Genomic DNA, 12,488 nt, shown 5'->3' on the forward strand with positions numbered 1-12,488 from the left:
CTAGAAGGACAAGAATGACATTATAGCCAGCTTACATTGTAGAGTATTATGACAGCAATAGCATACTCTTTGGAGGCGTCATAGTTTATGATTACTTTAAGACTCGCTAAGCAAGTGAGCTGAACACATCTGGGCTGCAGTGTCATTCTTTGAAGGGAGAGGCAGTAGCTACACTGATTCCATTTAGGAGGCTGTTGGTGGTGGTTCACTATGTTTTGTTTATTTAGTAAATAAGGCAGGCTTGTTTGAAAGTTCTTGATGCATTCATATAGCAAAGGGCATGGCAAATACTCTAAGTTTGTTATGATTAGTCAGTGGCAAGGGACAAGACTTTGCCGTAACCTTTCTCTGTGACATTGTCCCTTACTTTCTCTTAGCATTTGGAAAAGCTTTAGAAAAATATACCTCTTAAAGGACCATGACATGGTTGGAGTCCTGCTATGCAGGAGACTTAGTTGGGGTGTGAACCAAAAGTTAGTTTATTGTAGGGCATTAAAGGTATACGCAGTACGGAGCAGGGGGCATTGGCAACAAAGGTCCCATAAGATGGTACTTGTGCATTATGGAATGGTGTCGTAACTGATGGCTATTGTAATCAACAGAAAAGGTACAGAAAATATAATTGGTGAGTCTTGTAGGAAATCTGCAAACTACTTTGAAGACTAAAGTTATGCTGCTAATGATGTGAAAGTAGTTGTTTGGCGTAAGGTTGTACTAGTCTTTTCTGTGTATATCATACCACTTTTTTCTTCCTTTTAGGATCACGTATGTTCATTCAGCACCAGGGCCAGGTCTCACAAGTGTGACCACTGCTTCACCCACGCAAGCTACAGCTACTGCTGCCACATATGTACAGCCACAGTTAGGAACTGCACCACCAATGACACTGGGAATTGCGGCTATAACCCAGAATGGGCAGGCTGTTGTACAGCCACTTATAGCAGGTAGGTTGCTAACTTCTTGGATTTCTTCATCTGTCCAGGGTGCTGTATGGTCTCAGGTATTGTAACTGTGTTAATGAGTGGCTTTTAGTTGCCTGAAATTATAAAAGGTTAGTATGCATGTTGCTGACTGCTTTCAATGGTAATTTTCCAAGCATTAACAACTAAGTGTGGATGCCCGCATTCTTCCTAAGTACTGTCAAGAAAGTGGCAATTAGTACAGTTAGTGATGTTTATAGCAGGAGAGTGTACTGCATCTCATTTATTGTCTGTGCTCTTGTTGTGCCATCCAAATGTGTTGGTGTGGGTGTCCTAGCTGTTAATTGCTCTGATATGTATGTTTGGTTCTAGTACTGGGAGCGTGCAACAACCCAGCAGGTATAAAGAAAGTTGTCAGCTGTACTAGACAACATGGAGTAACATTTGAAAGCAGCAGTACAACGGGTGAAACTATCTGTGAATGAAAAAGTCAAGATGATAAGCAAGTATGTGAAGTGGAGTGGAACAGTTGGTTACGGTGAAAACTGATCTGCTTTACTCGCATAAATCTGTCTGTGAAAGTCTGCAGTCTTATGTTGTAGGTGCTGCCAACAAGTGAACACTGTGGAATGGAAACATGGACTTTCAGAAATAATGCTTGAAAACTGTTAGATGTTAAAGCTCAGGAAGGAAACAGCTGGTAGAAAATTATGAGGATCTTTTGTGGGAGTGTGGTCATTTCATTTACTGTTGGATATTATACCATGACCCCCCATTAATATTCCAAAACGTGCATGCTGATTGGTCAGCGTGCACGTTGTAAATCGACTTATACTAATGGAAAAAGGTCTGGTCGCCCGGACTTTTTCCATTAGTATAAGTCTTTTTTAAAACACTGTCTCGCTATGTTAAAGGAGTTCTTGCTTTCTCCGTTACTTTTTTTTTAAACCTATCTCGCTATGTTAAATGGGTTTAACATAGCGAGACAGCTTTAAAATAAGCAACGGAGATCTCCGTTGCTTTTTTTAAAGCTGTTTCGCTATGTTAAACCCATTTAACATAGCGAAACAGTAAAAAGCAACGGAGATCTTGTTTTCTCCGTTGCTTTTGCCCACAGCTCTGATGTACTGCATAGGCATACGCATGCGCAGTACATCAGAACTGCCGCAGAATACCAGATAGCTGCGGAAGGGCAGCAAGGAGGCATTATACAATGCCATTATTTAAGAAAAGTAATTATTTTTTTTCTTAAATAATGTCATTATATAATAGCAATAACCCACGCCTGGGTGTGGGTAATGCTGGATTTACCCACGGTTGGCTTTGTTTGGCCACTTGGGCTTCGCCCTCATGACCAAACCACGCCAACCCTGGGTAAATCCAGCATTACCCACACCCAGGCGTGGGTTATTGCTATATTATTTCAGAGGGAGTACTGAAAAGATGAGAGTGATGAAAATAGTGAGTTACAAAGAGGGAGAATTAAGTGTGCATTAGAGATTTAAGGTGTCAGAAGTTGATAGAGCTGATAGCCTAGTACCAACCTATGAACCTATGCTCCTGTGAGGTTTTCGAGGGTTGACGGTTGGCTTATGCTATTCCTTTGCTGGGCAGATAAGTTCCCTTTGGAAAAAAAATGTATTAATACTTTCCTGTTCAGGAACTGACTATCCCAAGACTGTTATACTTTTAAACAAGATTGCTACTTTTTTATGTGGGTTTAAAAGTTGTTCAAAGTAATTGAAAACTTTTTTTCTGTGGAGAAATTGTTTTTCTTTTACTGTCTGGGGTTGGTAAGGTATTTTAGAGTGTTTTTTTACTGTATTTTATCTGAAAAAGTGATGTTTAAAGGCTTTTAAGTTTTACTGGCTTTTTTGGCTTGACCATGTAACAAACTGCAGGTCCTGCAGTCAGTCCTCCTTTGACCACAAAAAGAAAAAAAGTTAAACAAACAGCCTAGTAGTTTGCCTCAGCCACAGGTAGGCAATCAGTTGTGCCATTAGCTGTACGTCAGACTAATCTTTTACCTCAGATCCGTCTGGTATAGCACCTACAGCTATCTGGACTGGGGTTAGCCATGTCCTCTGTGGCTGTTGGTAAGGGAGAAGTACACTTGTCAGTCCTGGGAGAGAAAACAAGGAAGGCTTTCCTGTTTTGTCAGAATGTTGTCATTATTAACACTATTGGCCCCATTTTTCCTGTCAAAAAGAAAACTAAACACATAAAAAAAACTAAACATATAACTACTCCTCCTCAAATATTCTTAGACATGAGTAGTTTACTGGGTCTTGCACATGATTTAATTCATGCTTTTGATCCTACTTATAAAGTGATTTGTAGTAAAAGAAAGAGGGATACCACTTTTCCTGAAGAGATTCAAGATTCTGAATCTGAATAGGAAAATGAAGGAATGGATACTGGGTTTTCTCCTCAGGTTTTTAACTCAGAGGAGAGCACAGTTTCTGATTCTCCCTCTGGGAGTTTCTCTTTCTCAGAGACTATTTCCAGAATGTGCCAATGTTTTCAGTGAGAGAACACTAAGATGTCCTTCCATATCACTGTTGCAGTATTTGTCACTTCGAGATCTCCTGCCAAGGAAAGCCCAACATTCAGCCAGTATAGTAAAGCCTTTACGTCTTCCCAGCTTCACATGTCAAGTGTATGTTTCCCACCCAGGCATAGGTATAAAGGTGACATACGCATACTGGATACTTAGAACTTCTTTGCCACCAGTCCAAATGCCACAGTTAAACATCAGTCTGAATGCCCTGTCCTGACCTGGTTTCTGTTGAGCCTTTTACAGATCAATGCCCCACTAGGGTTCATTCTTTTTCTTGTATACTTAGGGCTCATGTCATCCAGGAAAAGAAAATGTCAATTTGGGAGGCAGATTCCTCATATAGATTGTCACAAGAAGTGTTTGTTCCGCTTAGGTACTTCACATAGTCATACTCAGTGTACCATTTGTCAGGCTTTTGTTCCTAAAACACTTTGCAGCAATCTGTCCTGTCTTTCCATTTACCTTGAGAACCACCGTCTCAAACGTTTCACCCAGGGAACCATGGCCAAATCCGTTCACTGTGAGGTACAGCCGTCTCTTAAGAAGATGACCAAGAAGTCTCAATCTGAAGCTGTTCTCCAAGCATTGTTCGATGTCTCTTGAGAAGACCTAAAGACCATCCAGTGCTAATGCCTGTTTCCTGTGCCACAATCCTATCGGAGGCCAGCTGAGAACTGACTTCTCGCATGTCCACTGAAGCTTTGCAAAGTATTTACGTTGAAGGAAAACCATGGCTGATTGTTTCAGCGGCCTAGGGGGATTCCTCAGATTCTGGTTACAGAAAAAGTGCTGAGTACCCTTATCAAATCTAGGTGTGGCTCAGATTCTCCTAGGCTCATCAAAGCTCATGACTTTCTGAGGAAGCAGAAATCCAAGCACATTTCTTTCATTGGTAGTGATCCTTAGAAGGAATGGCAGGATTTTACCCAGTATATGTTTAAAGCCCTGATGGCTTTAAGACCTCCTCAGGAGGGTGTCTGCTCCTGCTTTCCTTTAGTCCTGTACTCTTGCCAAAAGGGGTAGGAAGTTTGAGTCTTCAGCCGAGGAAGGGCACTCTGGGGATGAGCTACTGGCCTTCTCGCAGAGTACCTCTCCTTTATACTGTGGGTCTGAGGAACAGGATTCCTTGTGTCCTGATTATCCTTTAAGGGAATTGTCTTTGGAGGCATGGTTGTTTGCATGATGGAGCATTTTAAGATGAATTGTTCACAAGTCTCTGATATTCAAAAGAGGTATTATAAGTCTTTGCATATGGAATCTCCTAAACCTTCTGTAGTTTCCCCTGTGTTGAATGCCTTGTTGGATACATTTGCAGCTACCTCTTTGACCGCTGACTCCCATCCTCCAGCCACTATGAATCCTGACTGTCTTTATAAGGTGCCTGAGGCCTTTAAGTATCTCTACAAGTGTCCTTCAGATTCTGCAGTGATCTCTGTTTCTCCTGATAAACCATCCAAACTTTTATCCTCACCCAAGCTTCTTCCATCTGATAAAGATAGTCGGGTTATGGAGACTCTGGGGAAATAAAGTGTGTACTTCTGCCCCTTTGGCCTTTAGGGGCATTAATTGTTAGGCTCATATGACCAGGTACGTTTTAGCCCTTTTGTTGCAACTTGGGGGGGGGGGGTCGCCTGACCTTCCTCATTCTGAAGGTAAGACTGCTGACCTGTCCTTGCTGAGCTCCACTTCTCAGATTGCCTGTCACTTCATCAAGTGTAGTTTTGTTGCAGCTGATGCATCTTGTAGGACTGCTGCTTCTAGTTCAATTATGAGGAGGTGTTCGTATCTTCGCATCCAAGCTCTATCTGATGATATTAAAGCCAAACTACTGGATGCACCTTTAGGCACGCAAAATCTCTTTGATATGGCTGCTGACGAACTGTTTAAGACTCTACAAGATAAAAGGAAAGTGATGCAGGATCTTAAACAAATATTTGTTTCTCCCATACTTAAGTTTAAAGGAAACTATCCTTCTAAGTCTGCCTTTGTGCATGGGCAGCCTCATCAGCCTTCTGAGGGGAAGCGGGCTTCTAAGTATGTATTCTCTGATAAGCCCACTCAGACTTTAAAAAAAAACTCAAAAGCCCCTTTTCCAGGACAAACCTGCCTCCACCTGACATATTTATTTTATTGTATTTATTTATTTATTTAACATTTGTTAACCAGGAAAGTCCGACTTGGAATGAAGCCAATTTTCAGTGGAGGCCTGGGGAGAAGCCCTCCAGATGCATGTCTTTGTATTTTTTCTCATCTTCTCATAGCCAGGTTCCCCTTTGTATCTCTGTGAGGAAAAGATAACTTCAGACTCCTGAGTTCTGTCCATTATCTGTTTTGGTTATTTTATGGCATGGAAATTCCTTCCCCCTTCTCAAGGCTCCGTCAAACTCTTCCAGAGCAACTTCCTTATTTTTCTTGGGTTCTGCTGGACTTACTGGACCAAGGCACCACTCACCCCATTCCAGACTTTCAGAGAAGAACTGGGTAAATACTTTTCTAAAGATTCCTTCCTTCAGGATGTTTTCCCTTCAGACTTGTTAGATGTAAAGGACACTTATCTTCATATTCCCATTCACTCTCTTTTCAGGAAGTTTTTGCATTAATCTGTTTATTCCTCTCATTTTCAGTTGTCTACTTTGCCCTTTGATCTTTCTACAGTCCCAGGGGTGTTCACCTAATGACTGTCCCCTATCGTAGCCTTTTGCACGCTTTTGGGAATCTAGATATTTCCCTATCTGGACAACCTGCTTCTTCAGGCTCCTTCTCCGGCCAGGCTTTTATAGGATCATAAATTCACCATGCTCCTTCTGCACTGTCTGGGATTCACCATCAATCTCAAGAAGTCAAATCTGACTCCATCTCAAGATGAAAATTTTCTGGGGTGCAGAATGCAGTCTGTCCTAATGTTGGCTTCTCTTCCTTTTCATAATGTTCTGTGTCTGACTATCTATTTTCAGTCTCTGCTTCCTCTTTCTCTCACTACGGCAAGGGAATTTCTCAGAGTCCTAGGTTCATAGCATCTATCATTCCCATGCTGTCCTCTGCCAAGCTTCATATGAGGAACCTTCATTGGTACCTGAAGGCAATTTGGCTCCAGTGTTGTCATCATCTGGAATTTCCGATCCCCTTACTTCCTTATCTCAAACTGGAGTTTCTCTGGGGATTCAGAAACTATCCCTCAATCCGGTTGTACCTTTTCAGACCCCCACCCCTACTCAAGAGCTGGGGTGGGAAGCCTGTTCCAACAATTTGATGGTTCAGAATCTATGGCCTGTTCATCAAAGGTCTGACCACATCAACATAAAAGAAATGAGGGCACTTACTCTTGCATTTAAGGCCTTCTATTCTGTTTGGTCTCCAAGACCCTAAACAGTCTTTACAGACAGTAACACAACCACAGTTAGGTGGTACATCAACAAACATGGACACAAGGATGTTCATCGTGTTTCACTGTTGCAGTCATTACTCTTGGGTTATCCTGCTAGCAGGCTACCCTCAGTCGGTGTGCCAGGGGTATAAAAGATGCAGCCGACGCCATTTTCTTCAGTCTTTCTTGCTGCGCAGTGCTGGAAGCAAAAGCAGTTCGCAAGTGCCAGTCGGCCGACTCATGAGATTTTCAAATCCGAATTTCAGAAACAAAGTCTTTATTAAAGCTAAGTACCCCGTTGGGGAAACTTTTTTTTTCTTGCTCCAGACCGATGTCAGAAAAAGTTAACAATTGTATTTCTTGTGGGAAGCAAATACCTCATAAGGATTTTCACTCTTACTGTATTCCTTGCCTAGGCCCTGATCACAACGTTGCTAGCTGTCGGTTTTGTGCTAGATTTAACCAACGCACTATCAAGCGTCGGTTCGATTTTGCATTTCATTACTTTGGCCGAAGATTTAATTATATAATGCCATCAGACCAGCCGACAACCGGAGTTTACAAAAAACGCAAGGACAAGGATAGGCATCCGAGGTCCAAAACTGACGACGGAGCCTCTACTAGGCCAGTCGCCAGTTCTCAGTGAGGCGCTTTTGCAGCCCCTGGCGCCCGCTACCTCAGAGCCACAGGCCTCTACCAACTCCCACATGGAGCCGACTGGGCCTCTGGATACTCAAGGTATTGGACACTCGGAAATCATACCCTCAGATGGGTCCGGAGCCGCTGAGCAGGCATCGGCTTCTGAGGGTGTCTTCAGACCTACACAGCTATATGTTAAGCCATCTTCAGCTTCAAAGACAAAGACTAAAGCAGCTCTAAAGACAAAGAAACAAGTACAGCATTCTCTTACTCAGACTTCCATGCCTAACAAACAGATGCTCAAAATGTCCGAAGACATAATTACTTTGATCAGGGGCTCCCATCCCCCTCCTGATAAGAGGCCTAGGCAAGAGACAGAGTATGATTCTTCTGATCAGGTATCTATTTCCTCTGATTCCTCTTCTGAACGAGATTACTCCATGCTTCCCTATGAGGATTCTGATGCTGAAGAATCCATTCCTTCAGCCTCTCTTCCTGAGGATTATTCTTTTGGGGAAACCCTGCATACTATGAGGGAGCATTTCCACTGGGAGAGCCAAGGTTATTCTGAATCTAAGAAAAGGCTCAGAGACTTTCTGCTTCTTCCTCAGCACAGACCCCTTGCTATTTCACCTGTTCTAGACATTATAGATGATGCATTTTCAGAGTCCGGCCTGTCCCCTGACTCTTTACCCCCTGCACCTGCTAAGCCAGACAGATACTACAGGGTCCCGGATTCTCATAAATTCCTATATAAAAACCTCGCTGCTGACCCAGAAACTATATCTCAGGGTCCCAAGGAGGTTAAAGCTTCCACTTCAAAAAACCCTGTCCCCCTCTGATAGGGATTCTAGGGCTCTAGACAGATGGGGGAAAAAAAGTCTACACTTCTGCTACCCTGGCTGTAAGGGCTTTAAATTGTCAGTTTCATATGCTCAGGGCCGGCCTTAGCTGAAATGGCGCCCTAGGCGAAGTAGTGCTCCGGCACCCCCTTACACCCTACCCACAACATACTCATAAAAAACCCTATTTGAGCCACACCCACAGGTAGGTCACTCCCCAAGAAAGCCACTCCAGTAATTTCCTTAAATCATTTAAATGCATAAGAAAAATATACCTTGTAATGTAGTTAAACTGCAACTACCTTTGTGTACTTATTTCCTACTTTAAATACCAGAACTGGATCATAGTCAAATAGGGCCCTAGCAGGGTAATAGATTGCCCCCCCCCCGAGTAACCCCTGTTGCAGCAACCTCTACCCTCCAGCAGCAGCCCCCTTCCCAGCCATTCCAGTGTTCCATTACTTGGCTATTTCTCACCAGTTACCATACACACTGTTCAAATCTATCAGTGTGCATGCTGTTTTCTTATTTACTTCCACAATGTTTGCAGATATTTGTCTTTCGGCTTTTTCCAGGTAAGGGGTCGCCACAGCGGAATTCTGGTCCGCTAATGATTGGCAGTAGATTTTTACAAAAAGCTGAGGTGCCAGCTCGACGCCCAACCTTCAACAATGGCACGCCCATTTACGCACGCATGTCTTTGGAACGCTACCCAACCGTGGAGAAGACATGCAGACTCCACACAGAAGGCACTCCCAAGCCAAGCTGAGAATCGAACGGGAGAACCTCTTGATGTGAGGTAACAATGCTACCGCAGTACCACTGCGGCATAACACAATATTTACAGATATACTGAAATAAAATAACACAAACACAGATAGCCATTTGCTAAACAAACAATACAGTCTTGCAGTGAATACAGATTTAGCATGAGCTGTAAACTTCTCTGCCCTTGAAACTCGTACTCATTAAAATAGCATGAAAACCCAGATTCATAGAAAATGCATCTGGCTAGTGGAGGATTAAGTTTACCTTTGATCTGTTTTCATAACAGACTACTTGCACACATTTTTTAGGGCCATGCATACACATATTTGTTTTTTGATTCATCTTCCTGACTGTATTAAATTCTATTCCTTGTATAATACAGCACCACTTGTTAGAATGGGTTTTAAATTTGTAGTTTTAAACATTCTTTTAATAAGCAATGAAACAAAATGTATGAACCAATTAACTACCCATTTCAGAAAATTTCAACCGTAAAAGGCCACTCAAATCTTCTGTAATTACAATCCACCAATATCACTTGATACACACAATCTCTGCAGAAATAAAACCATCTAAATAATTCTACATTAAAGAAATCTGTAACTAATGAAGAGGTTGCTATTGACAAACAACTTTACATTTTAATGTTTTATCTATAAATTCAGTACCTGCTGCCCTTTTGCATGTTTGTCTGCTGTTGCTGCCATCACTATATCCTTTTTCCTACCCACACCACCCTCATGCTACTTACCCTCTCTGTTTTTCTTATAAAAGGGCACCTGTCCCACAAGAAAATTCATCTCCTCCCCTACTGCATATCACTCTTTCCTTCTCATTGTCCTTCTGTATGTTCCTCTGCTTACTCTTTCCCGCTTTCTACAGTCCTATTCACCCAGCACAGAGTTTGCTGTTTAGACATTGTTTGGGGTCTCAGCTGTGTCTGGAATGGTATGACAATGTATGTATGGAACTGCATCATTGTGAATGTGCTATTTCTGTACTAGCTTTTATTGGTTTCACAGACATGTAACAAAATATCAGAATAAGATAAGTTGCTTTGGTTGTCCTCTCTAGGATCAGGGGTTGCCCAGCAACTGCTGGGTTAGCTGTTGCCTAAAACCAGCCATGTGGTCTCTAATTATTTAAACATTCTTTTTTTCCTTCCTTACGAATCAACTTTATCACCCCCTCACAAACCTTACTTTTCTCAAAACCTTACTTTTGCCATTCATTTGTAACCCTTACAGATACAACTTTTTGAAATGTACTCATTTCTTTATAAAATTCATAATCAAGGCCATCTATACCAGGTGACAAACTGACATTCACGTACTTAATATCTTCCATCACTTCTACTCTAATATCCCTTATTAAATATTCATTCTCTGTTTCTGTAAATGTTCACGTCCCCATTACTTTTTTACAACTCAGTTATTCTTATTTATATATTTCTTTAATATACTTAATCAAGTCTATTCCATTTATTTGAAATTTACATGGTCAAAACCATAAGAGCAACTATTTGAAATGTTCAAAATCAGCTCTGGAAAACAAACAGCATTGCACTAAGATCATGGTACAGTGGGACTTGGGGACTGTGCCTTATCTCCAACATAGTCTCCAACGTAGTGCTATCTCAGACTTAGTACATATAATTAGCAGGGAATGCCGGGGGTGCAGGGAGGGCCTGGTCCCCTACAAAAGCATTCTCTGTCCAAATAAGTGATCAAGTCCACCCATCCCCAAAGGCCTATTCATTTTTTTCTTTCTTTCTGCCAGCTAAGAACACAGGCAAAGAGAAGTGAGAGCTGAAATTTATGGTTACCATCCAGCAGAGAAAATGACATTTTCTTCATGTTTCCTAATTTTTCTTGCATGGTAGCTAACAACCCTACAGTACTAATCCAGTGGTATATGTTGTATGCTATATGTGTGCATGCTTACACACACACACACACACACACACACACACGTGTGCCCATATGAGCACAATTATGTTCTGCTATAGACAGTGCTTGTAATGCCACTTTTCTAAGCATTCATCAGATGTCAGCTGTACAATGGGCCAAACTGCCGGTCTACCACTAGGACGGGTGGGCTGGAATCTGGGTTGCTGATCTTAAGTCAAGGTTTTAACTGTCTCCCCCACTGAAAATGGTTACTTGGTATCAGGTTACTGTTTGCAGGCCAAGGCCAAGCACTGGAAACCTCACCCAAACAGGTGCCACTTGCTATCTTAAGCTAGAAGCACATTTTTTAAACCAGATAAAGACACCACAACCACTGTTTATAGCACACATTATAGCACACATACACTCCCAACAAATTTCCCAGCTAAAGACACCACAACCACTGTTTACAGCACACAGAGTCCAACAAATTTCCATGGTGCTTAAAAAATTAAACTAAACTGCAGAACAATAATGACGGTCCAGTCATCCATTTTGTATACCCTGTTTAATTCTCCTCATGGTCATGAGGCTGCAAGCCATCTTTGTAAGCAATGACACAAGGCAAGAAGTCATCCAACTGTTGAAGTCAGTCCCCCATCATATGGTACATATGCATATGTATTGACATTCACACACAAACCTAAGGAAAACTTAGTGTCATCACTTAATCTACCAACATGGCAGTGGATTATGGAAGGAAACCCATACATACAAATATTTCACGCATGGGCAATAATGCCCTTCTAGCCTCCCAATATACCAAAACAGTTGTTCCCATAAGTGCCCAGGCTGTTCTTAAAATTATCAAAACTAGTGCTTGCTTTTAATATAGTGTGCTAGTCTATTCCATGCATCAGCTACTGTCTGAGAGAGCCAATTAGTACACTTCGCATTCCTGTAGAATCTTCTACATAGGGTTACTGATGATTCTCTATGCAAGCAATAATGCCCAACAGGGTGTGTGTTATTATATAAATAACACCAGTCCGGGGGTGTTAAGAAGCCCGACACTGCAGGCTGCATCTTGTTCTTAAGGAAATCTCTATCCTGCATACCTTGTGTGCCTAGTGAGCCTGATGTACCTCAGTGTTTGGTGCTGGATAACTTATAGGTTAACGTCAACAAGATTAAGCCATACATAAATATGCTAAACAACAGTTAAAATTATGAAGTCCATCTATGTGAATATCACTTTATGAAGTATTTAGGTCTACAATGTGCTGAAATCATAACTATAAAAATATTATAAAGACAGCTGTTCAATCCTATCAAGCTGTTGCAGAACTGTACATTAACTCCAGGTTTGGAAACATGAGGAATATAGTGCCCTTCCTTTACTTGTAATATATTCTTATGAAACCTGTGCACTTAGTTTTTTATGCAGTGAAAACAACCACTGCTCTTTGTTGCCAAGAAACATAAAACATACAATTTGCTTACACA

General features: G+C 41.7%; 1 protein-coding gene across 1 annotated transcript in view; it reads left to right on the forward strand.

Annotated features, from left to right (window-relative positions):
- The window catches only part of CIC (capicua transcriptional repressor), a 1,784,113-nt gene that overhangs the window by 1,546,038 nt on the left and 225,587 nt on the right, over positions 1-12,488 (forward strand). Inside the window, exon 14 of the mRNA XM_044080802.1 lies at positions 760-944. Within this exon, the coding sequence (XP_043936737.1) occupies positions 760-944 (185 nt within the window). The remainder of the gene's footprint in view (positions 1-759; positions 945-12,488) is intronic.

Source organism: Protopterus annectens, chromosome 8.part0 (assembly GCF_019279795.1).
Source record: "Protopterus annectens isolate FY-2018-M chromosome 8.part0, PAN1.0, whole genome shotgun sequence".
In the NCBI taxonomy this organism is placed as follows: domain Eukaryota; kingdom Metazoa; phylum Chordata; order Ceratodontiformes; family Protopteridae; genus Protopterus; species Protopterus annectens.